The sequence below is a fragment of the Cryptomeria japonica genome, chromosome 6 (genome assembly GCF_030272615.1).
Source record: "Cryptomeria japonica chromosome 6, Sugi_1.0, whole genome shotgun sequence".
Classification (NCBI taxonomy): domain Eukaryota; kingdom Viridiplantae; phylum Streptophyta; class Pinopsida; order Cupressales; family Cupressaceae; genus Cryptomeria; species Cryptomeria japonica.
Window position 1 is genome coordinate 608,757,476 of NC_081410.1, and position 19,100 is coordinate 608,776,575.

At 40.7% G+C, this 19,100-nt stretch overlaps 1 protein-coding gene across 2 annotated transcripts in view; it reads right to left on the minus strand.

Moving 5' to 3' along the window:
* The window catches only part of LOC131055013 (mitochondrial adenine nucleotide transporter ADNT1), an 89,306-nt gene that overhangs the window by 11,645 nt on the left and 58,561 nt on the right, over nt 1-19,100 (minus strand). For both annotated transcript variants that reach the window (XM_057989615.2, XM_057989614.2), the window contains exons 5-6: nt 18,245-18,357; nt 17,958-18,071 (exon numbers count right to left, since the gene is read on the minus strand). In XM_057989615.2, the coding sequence (XP_057845598.2) occupies nt 17,958-18,071; nt 18,245-18,357 (227 nt within the window). The remainder of the gene's footprint in view (nt 1-17,957; nt 18,072-18,244; nt 18,358-19,100) is intronic.

Genomic DNA, 19,100 nt, shown 5'->3' on the forward strand with positions numbered 1-19,100 from the left:
TTGCCCACCAATGTCGGATTCGATGTGTGCTCACAAGAATCTTGGCAACAATTCTGTGCTCTTGAATTCAAAATGCAACTAATGTTGGAAAAATAGGCAAGTGTGGGAGTATGAATAAAGGGAGATGGATTGAAGGGTCAAGATTTATTGCATGAGATCAATGGTGGAGGGTCAATTGGTCCTCACAATGCATGAGAGATTGCCAAGTGGCAACATGGGAGACAAGATGAGGAAGGTGGTGGTTGGGAATGGTACCCTTGGGGTATGGGCAATCTCTTGCCATAAAGACATTTCTTGTCATCATACTCCAAGTGCATGGAGGAAAGCGAATAAAGGAATTTTTTAAAACTTGAATGTGACACATGAGGAGGGAACCCATGTGGGTACCTTCCCAGAAGTGGTAGCCTTCAAGGCTGATTAGGCAAGTTGGGAGGACATTTATGGCAAAGGTTGACCCCCTCCTAATCCAAGCAATTAGGATTGTGCAAATGATTAGGGGGCTAATTAGGCACAATAAGAATGGGTTTAGGTCCTTTAGGAGGTAAGTAGGAAAAGTAGGAGGATGTGACATTTGGAGAGATAAAGGGGAGGAATTAAAAATTCATTTTGATTCCATTTGGGGAAAAAAGCTAAGCTATTGATTCGGGTACAAATACAGATACGGATACAAATTCACGGGTATGGCAAAAAAAATCCTTGGGTACGGGTACACCCATACACACACACACACACACTCACACATAAGTAATAAATTTAAAATAAGTAATAAAATAATATTAATATACTAATATGTTTCAATATTTAATAAAGTTAAACACAACAAAATAAATAGTAAAATATGTTTAAAAATTAACTTAAAATGTTATTAATATATTATAATATTACTTTAATTTAAGTATTTTAAAATATTTAACTTTGACATATTGAATAAAAAAATATTAAATCGAATTAGATTTTAAACATAAAGTATATAATTATTAAATTTTATTTGAAAAAGGAAAAATGAAAACAAAAATAAAAAAATGGTCAAAGCATTAAAACATAATACAGTTGCATCAATTGTACAAGGAGGAAGAGGGTCGCTACACCACGGATGGAGGACAGACGGAGGATGGTGTACAGATGAAGGCAAGCAATAAAAAGATCACTTAAACCCCATCAAATCCACAACTCGACGCACCCGGAACTAACCCAGGGGCGAACCTAGCTCACACCGAGACTCAGATTGAACCCGGCTCCAATTTTGGATCTCAAAAGAAGAGCTTGGTAACTTTGGAAAAAAAAGGGATAAATGAATTAAATTAAATACATATGGGGATCTATTTAATTTTATAGAGAAAAAGGGCCAAGGGGCATTGTAAATAATCGATAATTAATTAAATAATTATGAATTATTTAGTTAATGGGATAGCAAGAATAGATAAATGACCGGGATAAATCAACCAAATGTAAATGGTCGATTTTGGGTGTCTACACTAGTGCTAATGCTAGTTGCAATTTTAGCATTAGGCCTAGAGTTTGTGCATCTAGGTTAGATTTATATATAATGCCACGCACTACTTCAAATTCTGAACTATCACTTGAGAGCATACGTTAGAACAAAGATAAACATGATACAGCTAAAAGTGCAACTGGAGACTTTTGGTTCTATTGCACCATTCCATTCCACACAGCCAGGTAATTCTTTTTTTGTTTGTTTTAAAATATATATCTTGATTCTTTGCCTCATAAATTTTATATTATAGGTATGTTGAATTCAGATTTAAACTCTTCATTTTACAATACTTAATTCTACTTAATGGATTTGTGTTAAGGTCTTCTTATTTGCAAAACACGGTTGATGCCATTACTATTTGTGGGGTGAGGTTCAAAGCCCTTAATGATGAGGAGAATAAGGGCCCCATTTGGTCACAAAAGGTGGTTGATGTGAAAACCACAATATAAGAGTAGCAACATATATGGAGGAAGAAAGGTTGCACCATCATGATTGACAGTTGCAGAGATAGAGGAAATAGAACATTGCTGAATTTTTTAGTTTCTTCCTAAGTGACTATACTTCGTAGAATGTATTGATTTAGCGTTTAATATTTTTAATATGATTTATTGAATCATTGATTTGTTTCTTTCTAAGGTTGCACAATATTCATCAAGTTTATTGATGCCTCGAGAAACACTAAAAATGTTGAATTCTATTGTGAAGCTTTGGAGGGAGTCTTGGCTAAGGTGGGTGAGGAGAATGTGGTGCAAGTAGTTATTAATAATGCAGCAAATTATGTTGTTGCAAGTAGACTATTGATAGATAGGAATCCATCATTGTTTTGGACTCCATGTTCTGCTCATTGTCTTGACCTCATATTGGAGGATCCTGGCAAGATTCCATGGATCAAAGCACGTGTGGAGATAGCAAAAAATATTTGCAAATTCATATACAATCACACATGGGTCCTCAACCTAATGAGGCATGCTAGTTAGTGAGTGGACTTCCTCATCATATGCTAAGACCAATGCAAGGGTTGATGTGTTGTCATATTGGATTTTTGATGACCAAGCCTTCTCGGTACCGACTATTAAGATCATACAAATAAATCTAATTCTACATTATATTTTTATTCATATCGTTCTTTTATCTGCTTATTTTTGTTCCCACTTACTTATGTTAATGTTCCACAATAATTGCAATTCATAGAGCCTTTAGTGATTCTCCTATGAGTTGCTAATGGGGAGAAGCCTACAATGGGCTACATATATGATGGCATCAATAGGGCCACGTAGGCCATTAGATCCATTTATGTCAGAGTACAGGATAAATATCGCCACATTTGGGAAATCATTAATTGACAATGGCACCTCCTGCTCCACAAGCCCCTACATGCAATTGCTTATTTCCTAAATCCAGCATTCCAATCCCGCCCTGATTTCAAGGCGGATGAGGAGGTTCTAAGTGGGCTCTACACAATCACAAAGTGGATGATGCCCAATTCTAGTATTGGAGCACAAATAGTCATTGAGATTGAGATCTTTAAACTTGCACAAAGAGATTTATTTGCAAGAGATATATGCAAGGCAACTCGGTTGACATTGCAACTAGGTATATTCATTGAGATTGAGATCTTTAGACTTGCACAAAGAGATTTCTTTCCATGAGATATATGCAAGGCAACTCTGTTGACATTGCAACTAGGTAAAAATCTTTTAAGGGAATAATTTAAGTTTAAAAGTTAAAACTTTTCTCTTTCTATATTATCATTAAATATTGAAACTTAAAATTTAATAATGAGATTGATTTGTTTTCTTGTTCTCATTTCAGATGCATGGTGGGAAAGATTTGGTGCTAAGGTACCAAATCTTCAGAGGATTGCAGTTCAAGTATGGAGCCGACCATGCAATGCTTTAGATTGTGAGCACAATCGGAGTATGTTTGAACACATACACTCCTAGAAGTGCAAAAGACTATCAATGTAGATGTTAAATGATCTATTCTATGTTCATTACAACCTTCACATCCACCATAGATAGATTTTGGGCACTGACTTATTCCCCATCACACTAGAGGAGGTTGATCCACAATCTGATTGGATTACTAAGCCTGAGGATCCTATCTTTGATGATGAGGACGTTCATTAGGTTGACCAGGTGGATAGAGAGGTAGAGGCCTCAGGCAGTAGCCATGGTAGAAGAGGATAGAGCACAAGCAGACACCTTGCACAATCAGAGTATGTTTGAACATATACACTCCAAGAAGTGCAAAAGACTATCAATGTAGATGTTAAATGATCTATTCTATGTTCATTACAACCTTCACAGTCACCATAGATAGATTTTGGGCACTGACTTACTCCCCATCACACTAGAGGAGGTTGATCCACAATCTGATTGGATTACTAAGCCTGAGGATCCTATCTTTGATGATGAGGACCTTCATTGGGTTGACCAAGTGGATAGAGAGGTAGAGGCAGTAACCATGGTAGAAGAGGATAGAACACCTTGGATGTTAGTGTGGGTGTCACTGAGACACAAGCAGATATCATGGCTGCATAACCATCCAAGACCTATCTTAGACACTCATGCATGAGGGTTAAGTGATGTAGGCTCCTCTGCGCCATAGACTTCTAGCTTTTGTTTTGATATTTGTTTAGAACTTTTGATGCCATGGATTTCATATTCCATGAGTTTTGTATACATTTGACAATATTTATATATCTAAATGTGTTATTTCCTTGAGCTAAAATTTGCATTTATACTAATGTGATTGATGTATATTTGTTTATGTGATTAAAGTTGTCATGTCCCCTCTTTAGCTCTGTCTAGCAGAGACATGTGAGTCAGCTTATTATGGGGTCTTGTAGGCTGACAGTGATGGATAGAGACTCAGTGTAGTTATACAGTGTTTGGGACTTGGTGTTCTGGCAGTAGTTGATCAGTTTGGAGCAGTTCCTTATTTTTAGGAGGCAGTTCCTATGTTTATGGAGGATATCCCCACTATTCAGGAGGTTATGACCATACCCAGGGTTGGGTCTCCTTGAGATTATTCCTTGGGTTCAGTTTCAGAGGATTTGGGTTTGATTCCTAGTTTCTAGGAGCATCCCTAGATTTTAGGGAGGAGATTGCCAGTGGATCCTTGATTTCCGACTTCAGTCACAGACAGGTGGCAGGTTGACTTTCTGGTTTGTGGTGTCATTTGAGCATTTTGCAACTATTTGGGTTATATTTTTAATATTTCCTAAGTTAGCGTTTATTATTTAAATAAGGCTATGTTTATAGCCATTTTGGTATAATAAGGGGTTTTTGGCCTCATCTGGATGCGTATCCCTTGGTGTAATAGCTCGTTGGAAAGGTCTTGGACTTTTCTAAATATTTCTCTTTTGACTCGGATCCTTTCGGTGAACGGATTTCTTTATATTTGAAAAAGGGTCGTTTTTCTATGCAATTGGCAACTTAAAATGAGAAATATAACATTTTAATCCTAAACGCCACATTCAGTCACTTTTAGGGTTCGAGCTAAGTGGGAAGGTGTTATAAGGAAGTTGAGACCTAATTCTTGGTATCTTTTACACATTTTACATCTTGGATTTGAGATTTGGCTCTGGAAGAGCTTTTCAGCATCTAGGACGCCAACCCCAATGCCTTGCCTGTTTGGGACGTAGCCCCCAATACAGTGGTTTGGATTTGTTTGCAGCTATTAGCATCTTGGAGATTGTACGGCATTCTTTCTGGAGGTTCAGTGATTCTGACAGAGTTCAGCGTGGGGTTTGGGGTTTCTAAACAGTTGGGTGTACTTGGCAGTCGTACGGCTGTACCTGGCAGCCACTTTCCTTCCCACGTGCAGCACTTGGAGGGCTGGAATCTTGCCACAGCTTCATTCCTGGTTATGTTACTCTTTTAGCATCCAGGTTGGAATTACTCTTGATTGTAATCTTCCTGAAATATTGGAAATCTTCATCTGGTCAAATATTTGATTTTATATTCAGAAATCTGCCTTGAATCGAATTTGTTTTGGCTGTATATGAACTTCATTTTCAGTACTTTGTTCATGTACTTGTACTTCATTATTTACTTGTTGAAAAATCATCAAAATACAAAAAGAATTCAACCCTTCTGCAACTTCTGTCTATTTCTGAAAGAAAATATTAATAAGCAGGAAAAATCAATTTAAATAAATAAAAATTACAGCAGATTGGTAAAAGAGATCCATCAAGGATCTTTCAGTGGTATCAGAGCTATCATCCTGCCAGCCTATAGGGTTTGTGTGGAATTTTCACACTAGGGTTACATTTTATTCTATGCATCCGGGTAGAGAGGAGATACACAGGTATTATACACGCAGGGTAGCTCAACAGGAGCGTGAGAGTGGAATTGAACAGGTACCCAGTATGGCGGATGAACAAGGGGGTGCTAGACAGAACCAGATTGAGGATGAAGAACGGGAGATGATGAGAACTCTCATCACTACACAGCCCAGGATAGTGCAGACACTTGACAGATTACAGGAAACCTTGGCACGAATGGAGTTGGATAGACATAGGGGCAGACATGGGCAGAGCAGATCAGTTTCAGTGGCAGGCAGTCAGCATAGCCATCGGTCCCATTCATCAGTTGGGAGCTCCCTTCATTCCTCTAGGCGGGAACGCCATCGTACACCTGCTACGGATAGACCTTTGCTTCCTCAGTTTGTACCAGGTGAACAGCCAGCACAGGTAGATCCACCAGAGGTTGGGTTCCAGGAGTCAGTTTTGGCAGCCACAGCTAAGTGGAGAGCCCTACCCCCAAAGGTTAGGGATGTTTTCCCTCTTCCCCAGTATTGTGCACAGCGTAGAGATACAACTAGGTTCAGAGGAGATCGTGGTTATAGACCACCACAGCAGCAGAACTATGACCTCAATAGAGCTACTCGGAAGATCACATTGGCTACATATGATGGCTCTGGTGATACGAGTGCACGAGCTTGGGTGCACAAGCTAGACATATATCTATCCTTGAGGCCCATGCCTATTCAGTTTGTTGTGTTGCATTTAGATGGGATTGCCTATGATTGGTGGCACCATGGATTGGTCACCCAGGATCACGCCTTGGTACGTTCCTATGCCGAGTTCACTGAACGACTCATTACACGGTTTGACCGTAAGGATACAAAGCTCTACTATAGAGAGTTGGCACACCTTAGACAGACTGGGCATGCAGAAGCTTATATTAATGAGTTCCAGCGTATTGCGGTTATGGTACCTGATATGCCCCAGAGGCGGAGTGTGATGTTATTTATTGAGGGATTGCAAGATAGACTTAAGGGATTGGTACGTGCTATCCAGCCGACCACTCTTAAGGAGGCCATTGATGTGACATTGAGACTGGATACCGTTCCCACTTCTTATCAGGCAGATAAGAAGTCATTCAAGGACTCTCGGCCTGCATAGAAGGCCAATACTTCACAGAATAAAGGAGGGTCATCATCTAGACCCCCTTGGATGAATCAAGAGACGAGGAACAAATTAAGAAAAAAATTATGCTTTTCCTGCAAGGAAACTTGGGAACCAGGACACCGTTGTATGGGTAAAGGAAAGGTTCATTTGATTGAGGTGACATCTGAGTTAGGGGATGAGGAGGTACCCGACACTGACACTGAGGATAGCATGGAGGATGTTGAGCAGGTGCAGACACAGTTGGAGTTAGATACCCCTGAGCCTTTGGCGACAACCAAAGTAACTATGGCTACCCTCTCCAGTTATCCTAAATTTCATGCCTTTCGGTTGAAAGGTACACTGAAGGGCAAGGAGGTCATGAGCTTGGTAGACACAGGTGCCACGCATAACTTTATTGATCAAAAGTTAGTGGAGAGGCGTGGATTACAGTATGAGGAGTTTGGTGGTTTTGGAGTGAAGGTGGCAAATGGTGCAATTTTGGGCTGTACTAAACAGATTCCACAGCTTAGTATTCAGATGGGGGATTATACTCTAACCGATGATTTTTATGTGCTTCCATTAGAGGATTATGATGTGGTCTTGGGCATGCGGTGGTTACAGGGTATTGAGCGTTACATTATTGATCACCACCATATGCAGTTAGAGTTCCTTTCTGGGGGGAAGAAGACTATCTTGAGGGCAGCTTCAGATGGTGGACCTAAGGAGGTGTCTTCTCGCAGGATGGAGACTATTATTAGACATAATGATGTGATTTGGGCTACACACTGTTTGGTGAAGTCCAAAACACCTACACCTCAGGATGGCAGGGTATTTCATGTTGATATTCAGTCAGTGATGGACCATCATGGGAGAGTATTTGGTGACATACCTTCTGGAGTGCCTCCAGATAGAGGTTTTGAGCATGGTATAGAGATGGAGGATGGAGCGAAGCCAGTGATTACTACCCCATATCGTCATCCTAGAGCCTATAAGGATGAAATTGAGAAGACTATTCATGAGTTGTTGGATATGGGTTTCATTCGGCCTAGTTCTAGCCCCTTTGCTTCTTCTGTAGTGCTTGTTAAGAAGAAGGATGGGACTCTACGGATGTGTATAGATTACAGAGCCTTGAACAAGAAGACAATCAAGAACAGATACCCTATTCCACGCATTGATGAGTTGTTGGATGAGCTTCATGGAGCTATCTACTTCTCTAAGATTGATCTTCGTTCAGGTTACCATCAGATACGTGTACGAGCAGAGGATGTACACAAGACTGCCTTTCGTTGTCACTATGGGCACTATGAGTTTCTGGCAATGCCTTTTGGCCTTACCAATGCACTGGCCACTTTTCAGTCTTGTATGAACCATATCTTCAACAAGCAATTGAGGAAGTCGGTTCTAGTGTTCTTTGACGACATATTGATTTACAGTCGTACTTGGGAGGACCATCTCATACATGTTGAGGAGGTGCTTAGCATTATGGAGAGCCAAGCTCTATTTGCCAAGTTATCCAAATGTGAGTTTGGACTTAGGGAAGTTTTATATTTGGGCCCTGTGATCAGTGCTGATGGGGTGAAGGTGCATGAGGAGAAGATTCAGGCGATTCGGGATTGGCCCCGCCCTCAGAACATTACTGAGTTACATGGGTTCCTTGGTTTATGTGCTTATTACAGAAGATTTGTGAGAGGTTTCTCTCAGTTGGCAGCACCTTTGACAGACCTCACAAAGAAAGGGGCGTTCAGATGGACAGAACAGGCACAGGGAGTCTTTGATAGACTCAAGGAGGTTATGAGCACTTGTCCAGTTTTGGCATTACCTGATTTCTTGCAGCCATTTGTCCTAGAGTGTGATGCTTCAGGTCTGGGCATTGGAGCTGTGTTGATGCAGAACAGACATCCCATTGCCTATGAGAGCCAGAAGCTGCGAGATAATGAGAGGTTGTACTCTACCTATGATAAGGAAATGTTGGCTATTATGCATGCTTTAGCCAAATTCAGACAGTATCGTGTTGGCAGCAAATTTGTGGTAAGAACCGACCACAACAGTTTGAAATATTTCCTAGATCAGATAGAGCTCAATGATCGACAGCAAAAATGGGTGAGCAAGATTCAGGCTTATGATTTCGATATCGAATTCATAAAGGGGAAGAATAATATTGTGGCTGATGCACTCTCTAGGAAACCCTCACTTGCTGCCCTATGTTCATTGAGCGAGATTTCAGCAGATTGGAAGGCTCAACTTTTGGTTGAGTATTCCAAAAATCAGCATGCTTGTGAGGTCATGGATGGTTTGATAGTGGATGATAGATACGGTGTGGTAGATGATATTATCTATTACAAGGGCAGGGTTTATCTTGTTCTGGGTTCACAGTTGAAGGAACAAATTTTGCATGCTTTCCATGATACTACTACAGCAGGACATCCAGGGTATGTTAAGACTTACAAAGCGGTTCGAGAGAGATTCTCTTGGAAGGGTCTCAAAGATGATGTTGTGCGGCATGTCCGTGAGTGTATGACTTGTCAGCAGAACAAGTCGGAGCATACTTATCCTGTTGGGTTGTTACAGCCCTTGCCTATACCGGAACAAAAGTGGACTGGGATTTCTATGGACTTCATTACAGGTCTTCCTCGGGTGCAAGGGAAGGATTGTATCTATGTGGTCGTGGATAGGCTAACAAAATATGCCCACTTCTTTCCCATCGCAGTTGATTTTACAGCATCTCAGGTGGCTGAGCTATTTTTCAAAGAGGTGTTTAGACTCCATGGCCTTCCCAAGACCATAGTGAGTGACAGGGACAGCAAATTCATGAGTTCCTTTTGGCAGGAACTTTTCAAGCTAGCAGGCACTGAGTTGACACCTAGTACTAGTTACCACCCTCAAACAGATGGACAGACTGAAATAGTTAATAAGTGGGTTGAGGGATATTTGCGTAATTATGTGTCAGAGCAGCAGAAGGCATGGGTACGTTGGTTGCATTTGGGCGAGTATTGTTATAATACTACGCACCATATGTCCATTGGTATGACGCCTTTCAGAGCTCTCTACGGCTACGAGGCATTATCCTTCAGTGATTTAGCTCTGAGTGACAGTAGAGTTCCTTTGGCTCAGGATTGGTTACAGGAGAACCAGGATATCATGAGATCTCTCAGGGAGAATTTACAGCATGCACAGAATCAGCAAAAGATATATGCTGATCGGCATAGGGTTGAGAGAGCATTTGAGGTGGATGACATGGTTTTCTTGCGCTTACAGCCATACTGGCAAAGCACCCTTAAAGGGGGGGGGAGCTAAGAAGCTCAAACCACGTTTTTATGGACCATTCAGGGTACTCAGGCGAGTTGGAAAGGTTGCTTATGAGATTGAGTTACCACTAGGCAGTAAAATTCATAATGTGTTTCATGTATCTTCCCTGAAAAAGGCCCTTGGACAGCATATTACAGTTTCACCCGATTTGCCTCCCATGGATGAAGAAGGTAAATTGACTTTGGTTCCTGAGGAGATTCTTGAGGTGAGGGAACAACGGTTGAGATTCACGAGTATTTGGTACGTTGGAGAGATCTTCCCATAGAGGATGCCACTTGGGAGGGTGAGGCCATTTTACAACATCTAGCATTATAGTTGCTTGTGGGCAAGCATCTCCGAGAGGGGAGGACTGTCATGTCCCCTCTTTAGCTCTGTCTAGCAAAGACATGTGAGTCAGCTTATTATTAAAACAAATGCAGAAGCATATGGATTTCAAAGAATTGATTCATTAACAGAATGAGCAAGACGCTCATAAATAATACAAGAATATTTACAAGAATAGCAAGTTTCTAATAAGAAACTGCTGAGAAGATCGAAGACGATCTAACTAAAATAGAATATACACTATTGAGCATTAATACTAAAATTAACATTATTTTAATATTCTATTACCCTCCCTTAATGCTCAATCTATTAACTACACCTATAGACCCCCTGAATTTTACAAATTTATCAGGACCAAGGGGCTTGGTGAAGATGTCTGTTGGCTGCTCCGAGGTAGGAACATACAGCAACTGGATGGATCCGTCTTCAACCAGCTGTCGAATATAGTGACAATGAGTTTCCACATGCTTGGTTCTTTCATGGAAGACTGGATTCTTGGCGAGTTTGAGCACTCCCTGATTATCACAGAACAAGGGAGTAGGACCTGCCTGGGAGACATGCATATCCGCAAGCATTCGTCGAAGCCAAACCGCCTCACAAGATGCCTTAACTGCTCCCCGATACTCTGCTTTTGTCGAGGAGAGAGCCACTGCCTGCTGCTTCTTACTAGTCCATGTGACAACACCAGATCCCAAACTAAACACATACCCTGTTGTAGACTTACGGTCATCAACCGAACCTGCCCAGTCAAAATCTGTGTAGCCACTGAGTATAGGATCAGAACTCCGAGTGTATAGAAGTCCATAATCAGGAGTGCCACTCACATAACGCAGCACACGCTTCGCTGCTATCCAATGATCAGCCTTGGGAGCTGTCATGAAGCGTGAAATGTAGCTCACTGCAAAACTGATGTCAGGTCTAGTGGCAGTAAGATAGATGAGGCTGCGCACTAGTTGCCTGAACAAAGATTCATCCACAACTGGTGAAGATGACTGAGCTGAAAGTTTGAGCCCGGGTTCCATAGGAGTAGAGGCAAGTTTGCAGTCCTACATTTTGAACTTGTCCACAAGACTTCTGGCATACTTGGACTGAGAGAGAAAGATACTGTTCTTAGTCTGTCAGACTTCAACTCCTACGCAGTAATGTAGAAGTCCCAAATCTGTCATATCAAAGGTGTGGCACAAATCCTATTTGATCCCAGTGATCAAATGTGCTGAACTGCTAGTAATGATTAAGTCATCCACATAGACAACCACAAACAGAATGTCATTACTAGTATGCTTGATATACAGGTTTGCATCGGATGGACTCCACTGAAAACCATGATCTGTCAGGTACTTATCAATTTTCATGTACCAAGCCCGAGGAGCTTGTTTCAGACCATAGAGTGCTTTGACTAGTCTACAGACCTTCTGTTCTTGACCAGCAACCTTGAATCCTGGGGGTTGCATCATGTAGACTTCTTCCTGTAAGTCACCATTCAAAAAAGCACTCTTGACGTCCATCTGATGGACTTTCCAACTGAACTGGGCTGCCAAGGCAAGAACGAGCCGTATGGTACTCATTTTGGCTGTAGGAGCAAAAGTCTCCTCGTAGTCAATGCCTTCTTTCTGTGAGAACCCACAAGCAACAAGACGAGCCTTATACTTGTCTAGGGTTCCATCAGCTTTGTATTTTACTTTGTACACCCATTTGCAACTAATGGGCTTCTTCCTTGAAGGAAGATCAGAAAGGGCCCAAGTGTGATTCTTCTGAAGACTCTGGAACTCAGCTTCCATTGCCTGTTCCCACTCAGGTATACCTTTAGCCTCTGAGTATGTCTGAGGCTCAAAAACACTGTGTATGTTAGCCATGAGAGCAAAATTGACTGTATGCTGTTGTTTGCTCTTATTACGGGAGGTTCTACCCTCAATGAGCTCAGTATCCCTGAGATCACCAATGGTCTTGACCCACCATTTAGGCCGGAGAGTAGAAGTGCTAACATCTGGAGGAGCTGGAAGAGCCTCAGGATCAGGAACAGGAGCAGCAGGAGGAGGATTATTCTCCGGAGGGAACTCAGGTAGTGCATCATCGAAAATAGATTCTGCATCATCCCTCCCATCAGGAGAACCTAATGGAATAAGAACACTGTGAGGTTGATCCTCAGAACTCTGCTCAAGAGAAGGGGACTGAAAGAATCCTCTATCTTCATCAAATACAACATCACGACTGAAGATAAGACGTTCAGTGTCTATATCTATCAGTCTATAGGCCTTATGGTGATCACTGTATCCTGTCATCATGAGTTTCTGACTTTTGGAATCCAACTTGGAGTGCTTGGCATCTGGAATCCAAACATAGGCAACAGAGCCAAAAACCTTCAGGTGGCTGATCTTAGGCTTCCGACCAGACCAAACCTCTTCTGGAGTCTTCCCCTTAACAACCTGAGTAGGGGAACGGTTAAGAAGGTAGACAGCAGTAAACACTGCTTCAGCCCAATACTTATTCGGAACACTCCTGTGTTGTAACATGGAGCGAGCCATCTCAACAACCGTACGATTGCGACGCTCGACAACACTGTTTTGCTGAGGAGTGTAGGGTGTAGTCAATTGGCGTTTGATGCCATGGGTATCACAGAAGTTGGAGAATGCAGAAGAACAAAATTCCCCCCCGTTATCTGTCCTAAGAGTAATGATGCTACATCCAGACTCTTTTTCAACAAAGGACTTAAACTTCTGAAAGATACTAAATACATCTGATTTGTGTTTAAGAAAGTACACCCACATCTTTCTACTAAAATCATCTACAATAAGCAAAAAATATTTGCAACCGGTAACAGAAGATGTATTCATAGGACCACAAATATCAGCATGAAGTAATTGAAGTACCTTAGATGCGCGCCAAGACTTTCCATGTGTGAATGAAGTCCGATGCTGTTTGCCAGCTTGACAGGCGCCACATACTCCAAGATGCTGAGTCTGAATATCAGGTAACCCTGAAACAAGTCCCTCTCGAGATAGTTGAGAGAGATACTGAATGTTGAGATGTCCATATCTCTGATGCCACAAAGTGCTGAAAGGAGAAACACGAGCTGCCAGAGCCACTTCAGGAGAATCACCAGTGTCAAGAAGCCTATATAGGCCATGATCTTCTAGACCAACAGCAACAATAAGACGAGTCTCCCGATCAATGATGGAACACTTGTGAGCACTGAACACCACATCTAGCTGAGGAGAATTCCTCATAATCTGGCTGACAGAGAGTAGATTAAGTTCCATTCCAAGAACATAGTACACATTTAGAAAAAGGAGAGTCCTGCCACCAGACTGTATCTGAACAATGCCTCTGCCAACAACTGTATACTCCTCACCTCCGCCAAATACAACGGAATCACTGAAAGGTGAGAAGTCTGTAAACCAGTCACGCCAATGAGAAAAGTGACGTGATGCACCAGAGTCGATGTACCAAGCAGAAGACCTGGCATGATCTGAAGACCTCTTAGCCATAAAGGCATAAAAGGCAAACTCCTTCTGCTCGGAATGTTCAGCAACATGCGCCTTCTGGTGTGACCCTCCCTACTTCTTTTGTTCAGAAGCGAGCCTCTGACGGCAATCTTTCTTCATATGGCCGTACTTGTGACAGTAATTGCACTGCACATTCTTCTTCTTAGCTCCATCCTGTGTCTGAGAAGAGCCTTTCTGCTGAGAAGACTAAGAGGACTGAAATTTGCCTTTATCCTTGTGAAAGGATTGGGCTATGAAGGCATTTTCCGAGGAGGCTGATGTAGTACCACTACCAAACTATTGTTTCCAGCGATCCTGCTGTAGAAGTTTGGTACACAATTCTGAAAACTTCAGATCAACATTAGTGGAAGTAATATTGAGGGTCTCAATGAAGTGTTCATACGATTTCGGAAGACTTTTCAGAGTGATTACTACCATGTCTTCTTCCTCCATAGTCCGACCAATAGCTTCGAGCTGATCTCGAATGTCCTTAATCCTCGTGAGGTGTTCCTGTAAGGACATACGTTCGTCCATCATAATGGAGAACAGCTGATTCTTTAACAAGAATGCTCGCCTCTTATCGGATGTCTCATGCAATTCCTTCAGATGCTTCCAGATGTCAGAAGCTGTCTTGCCGGAAGGAATCTGCGGTAACTGATCATCAGTCACTGAGAGTTTGAGAAGCATAACTGCCTCCCGATTGCGTTCATCAAACTTATCTTGATCTGCACTAGGTGTACCAGGACTGAGCTCTTTTCCCAAAACAAGTTGTTCAAGACGCCTATATTCAAAAATGGTCAACATACGTTGTTTCCAGATGTTGTAATTGTTGCCATTAAAGCGTTGACTGCCTTCTAACATCAGGTTGGTTAGATAAGCCATTTGCACGTTTCCCAAAAAAAATTCCCGACTAACCCAACAAAATCCAAAGACAACCCAGAAATTCGTGCGAAAAACCCAAAAGGAATCTGCTGTCAGAATCTAGATCTGCGAGCTCGAAAACCGAGGCACGAAAATCGAGGCGCCCAGAAAAATCGAGCAACTACCCATATTAGGTTTCAAAAAACCCAGCAAGAATCTGCAAGAAAAATTTATTTTCGATGGAAATTGGAAGATAAACACCTTAATCGAAAAAAAATTCCGAAGGTCATGGGAGCCATGGAATTCACAGAAAGTTTTGCAGAGGTTCCTGAGCAAATTATGCAGAAAACACGCTCTGTGAAGTTCGCGCGTCGGAAAACGCGCGCTGTGAAGTTCGCGCGTGGGCCACCGAGGGAAGCACGAGCAGAAATGGTTATCGCGCGGACCAGCAACAGGAGGTTTGGCGGGCCAAAACAAATCCCGCGTGGGCCAACAACAGGACGCGAGTGGATCTTACGTCGCGCGCGGATGGAAAAAAATCGCGCGGACAAAGATAGACAGACCGCCAAAAAGAAATCGCAATCACTAATAAACCCACACTCACAGGCACAGAAGACGAAGTCGCGCAGCGAAGGATGAAAATCGCGATTTTCTTACACAACAAACGCAGGCGCCTGGAAAACGCGCCAACCGAAAATCCGAACAAGAAAAAAATCCTTCGATTTTTTTTTTCAAAACAATAGAACTAAAAAATTCACACTGAACTTTTTTTTTTGCTTTAAAAAAATTCGAATTTTTAAGGAACCAAGCTCTGATACCATAAAACAAATGCAGAAGCATATGGATTTCAAAGAATTGATTCATTAACAGAATGAGCAAGACGCTCATAAATAATACAAGAATATTTACAAGAATAGCAAGTTTCTAATAAGAAATTGCTGAGAAGATCGAAGACGATCTAACTAAAATAGAATATACACTATTGAGCATTAATACTAAAATTAACATTATTTTAATATTCTATTAATTATGGGGTCTTGTAGGCCGACAGTGATGGATAGAGACTCAGTGTGGTTATACAGTGTTTGGGACTTGGTGTTTTGGCAGTAGTTGATCAGTTTGGAGCAGTTACTTATTTTTAGGAGGCAGTTCCTACGTTTATGGAGGAAATCCCTACTATTTAGGAGGTTATGACCATACCCAGGGTTGGGTCTCCTTGAGATTATTCCTTGGGTTCAGTTTCAGAGGATTTGGGTTTGATTCCTAGTTTCTAGGAGCATCCCTAGATTTTAGGGATGAGATTGCTAGTGGATCCTTGATTTCCAACTTCAGTCACGGACAGGTGGCAGGTTGACTTTCTGGTTTGTGGTGTCATTTGAGCATTTTGCAGCTATTTGGGTTATATTTTTAATATTTCCTAAGTTGGCGTTTATTATTTAAATAAGGCTATGTTTATAGCCATTTTGGTATAATAAGGGGTTTTTGGCCTCATCTGGATGCGTATCCCTTGGTGTAATAGCTCGTTGGAAAGGTCTTGGACTTTTCTAAATATTTCTCTTTTGACTCGGATCCTTTCAGTGAACGGATTTCTTTATATTTGAAAAAGGGTCATTTTTCTATGCAATTGGCAACTTAAAATGAGAAATATAACATTTTAATCCTAAACGCCACATTCAGTCACTTTTAGGGTTCGAGCTAAGTGGGAAGGTGTTATAAGGAAGTTGAGACCTAATTCTTGGTATCTTTTACACATTTTACATCTTGGATTTGAGATTTGGCTCTGGAAGAGCTTTTCAGCATCTGGGACGCCAACCCCAATGCCTTGCCTGTTTGGGACGTAGCCCCCAATACAGTGGTTTGGATTTGTTTGCAGCTATTAGCATCTTGGAGATTGTACGGCATTCTTTCTGGAGGTTCAGTGATTCTGACAGAGTTCAGCGTGGGGTTTGGGGTTTCTAAACAGTTGGGTGTACTTGGCAGTCGTACGGCTGTACCTGGCAGCCACTTTCCTTCCCACGTGCAGCACTTGGAGGGCTGGAATCTTGCCACAGCTTCATTCCTGGTTATGTTACTCTTTCAGCATCCAGGTTGGAATTATTCCTGATTGTAATCTTTCTGAAATATTGGAAATCTTCATCTGGTCAAATATTTGATTTTATATTCAGAAATCTGCCTTGAATCGAATTTGTTTTGGCTGTATATGAACTTCATTTTCAGTACTTTGTTCATGTACTTGTACTTCATTATTTACTTGTTGAAAAATCATCAAAATACAAAAAGAATTCAACCCTTCTGCAACTTCTGTCTATTTCTGAAAGAAAATATTAATAAGCAGGAAAAATCAATTTAAATAAATAAAAATTACAGCAGATTGGTAAAAGAGATCCATCAAGGATCTTTCAAAAGTAGCTTCTATTTGATGAGATTATTGTGTCTTTAAATTTCTTGGGTTTTTCATTTGCCGAGTCTGCACCAAGTCTAGGTGTCGAGTCCAAGTCTGAGTCAAAAGTCAGCTTGCTAAGTTTGAGGCGAGTCCAAGTCTTGTAACATTGTTAGACCTCAATCAAGAAGACATTGTTAGACCTCAATCAAGAAATCAGAGGAATGGTCTACAACTGTTTTCGATTCCATCTAAATTTTCAGTTAGTCCATTAATCTTTATTTCTCCATCAGACCAGTTCAAGTCAAATGATCGTCTATGCACAAATCACTTATTGGATTATACAACCATTGTCATTCTTCCTACAAAGCAACCCCATGGTTATTTTCTAATGCATTGGATATTTGGCATTCTCTTAAAATCCTACCATACATACTTCATAATAGACCTAAATCACAAACTCATGACAATGGCCTGGAATTGTTTTGGATTCCATCTAAATTTATGATGCTTAGAATCAAACCTCAGGAAAAACAAGTATAATTGTAAACAAAATGCATACTAAGAAAAAACTGCATAGAGAATTTGCACAACTGTTGAAAACAGAATACACCCTAAATATGAGTGTATCATTTAATTTGCCAAGAAATTCAAGAAACGTGTAATTGTAATATACTAGGAAACAAAAGTTTTCAAGTTACTTAAGCTTACCACTCCAATAACTGATGGTAACCAGCCTTTATATACTGCCTTCGGGCCTTCCTCGCGAATAATAGTTGACAATCCATGGACCATACCACGATACTTGTTAGGAGAGTCTTCTGTCTGCAGTCCAGATGACAATTAATATGTAAATAGAATCTGTTGAAAACATATTAATACTACCACCTAGCAGCTAGAAAGACACCAATTCACGAGTTCACAAGCATTTAAATTTCAAAATGTCAACATAAAACCCCAAAGAAAATCTGAAAGTAACTTTTATATGTTTGATATACCTGAACAGTCAGTCTCCCACGAACCATGTCCATTGGGTAAGTAGCAGACATTGCAATTATTCCAGCACAAGCCCCTGCTGCAAGGCGGGAAAAAGGTGTGTGCTCGGCATTTTCTGTATAGTGCATTTGAATTAGCTTTATATTACTAATACTATAAAAGAACATTCACAACTTCTTTTTGGCATCAAAATGAGAAGCCATACAATATATTCTACCACTGCATAAAAGATATTGAATTTGAAAGAAGAAAAATAGCATTTAATTTGAAAGCAAAAAAAAAAAGTATGTACCTGGAAAGCATAATGCAAAAATGAAAATAGTTAAATAATTATTCCATCACCCTCAAAGCTATATAAAAAAGGTCATAATTTAGAACTACAGTATGCATCCTTAAAGTAGTACCAGATGACAAAGACACTTACCCAGTTCTCAAAACATATTTTGCATAGACAGGAACAAGGTACAAAGAAGCTTGCTATAAATGCCATGATGGCTGTGGCTTCAAAAAAAATGTGATTAATATTGTCCCTCTACACTAGCTAGGAAAGATATTTTAAAATTAAAACTGATATAATTTGATTGAATGGATTTATGTTGCAATCAGTTGAGGGGAACCTTCAGATCCAACTGTGTGTAAAGGACATTAATCTCATATATGCTCTAAATAGGATAATTAGAAGTTGTTTGAGATTAGCTTAAAGGGGCACCATTTTTGTTGATAAGTCAAAAAATGACTAAATATATCACTTGAAACACACTTACTATCACAACGAGTTTTAGCAAGAAGTAGAATTAAGAACACGAGTTTGTACAGAGGTCCATAAAGGTATTGATGGTTTTGAGGTCATCCCAGCAC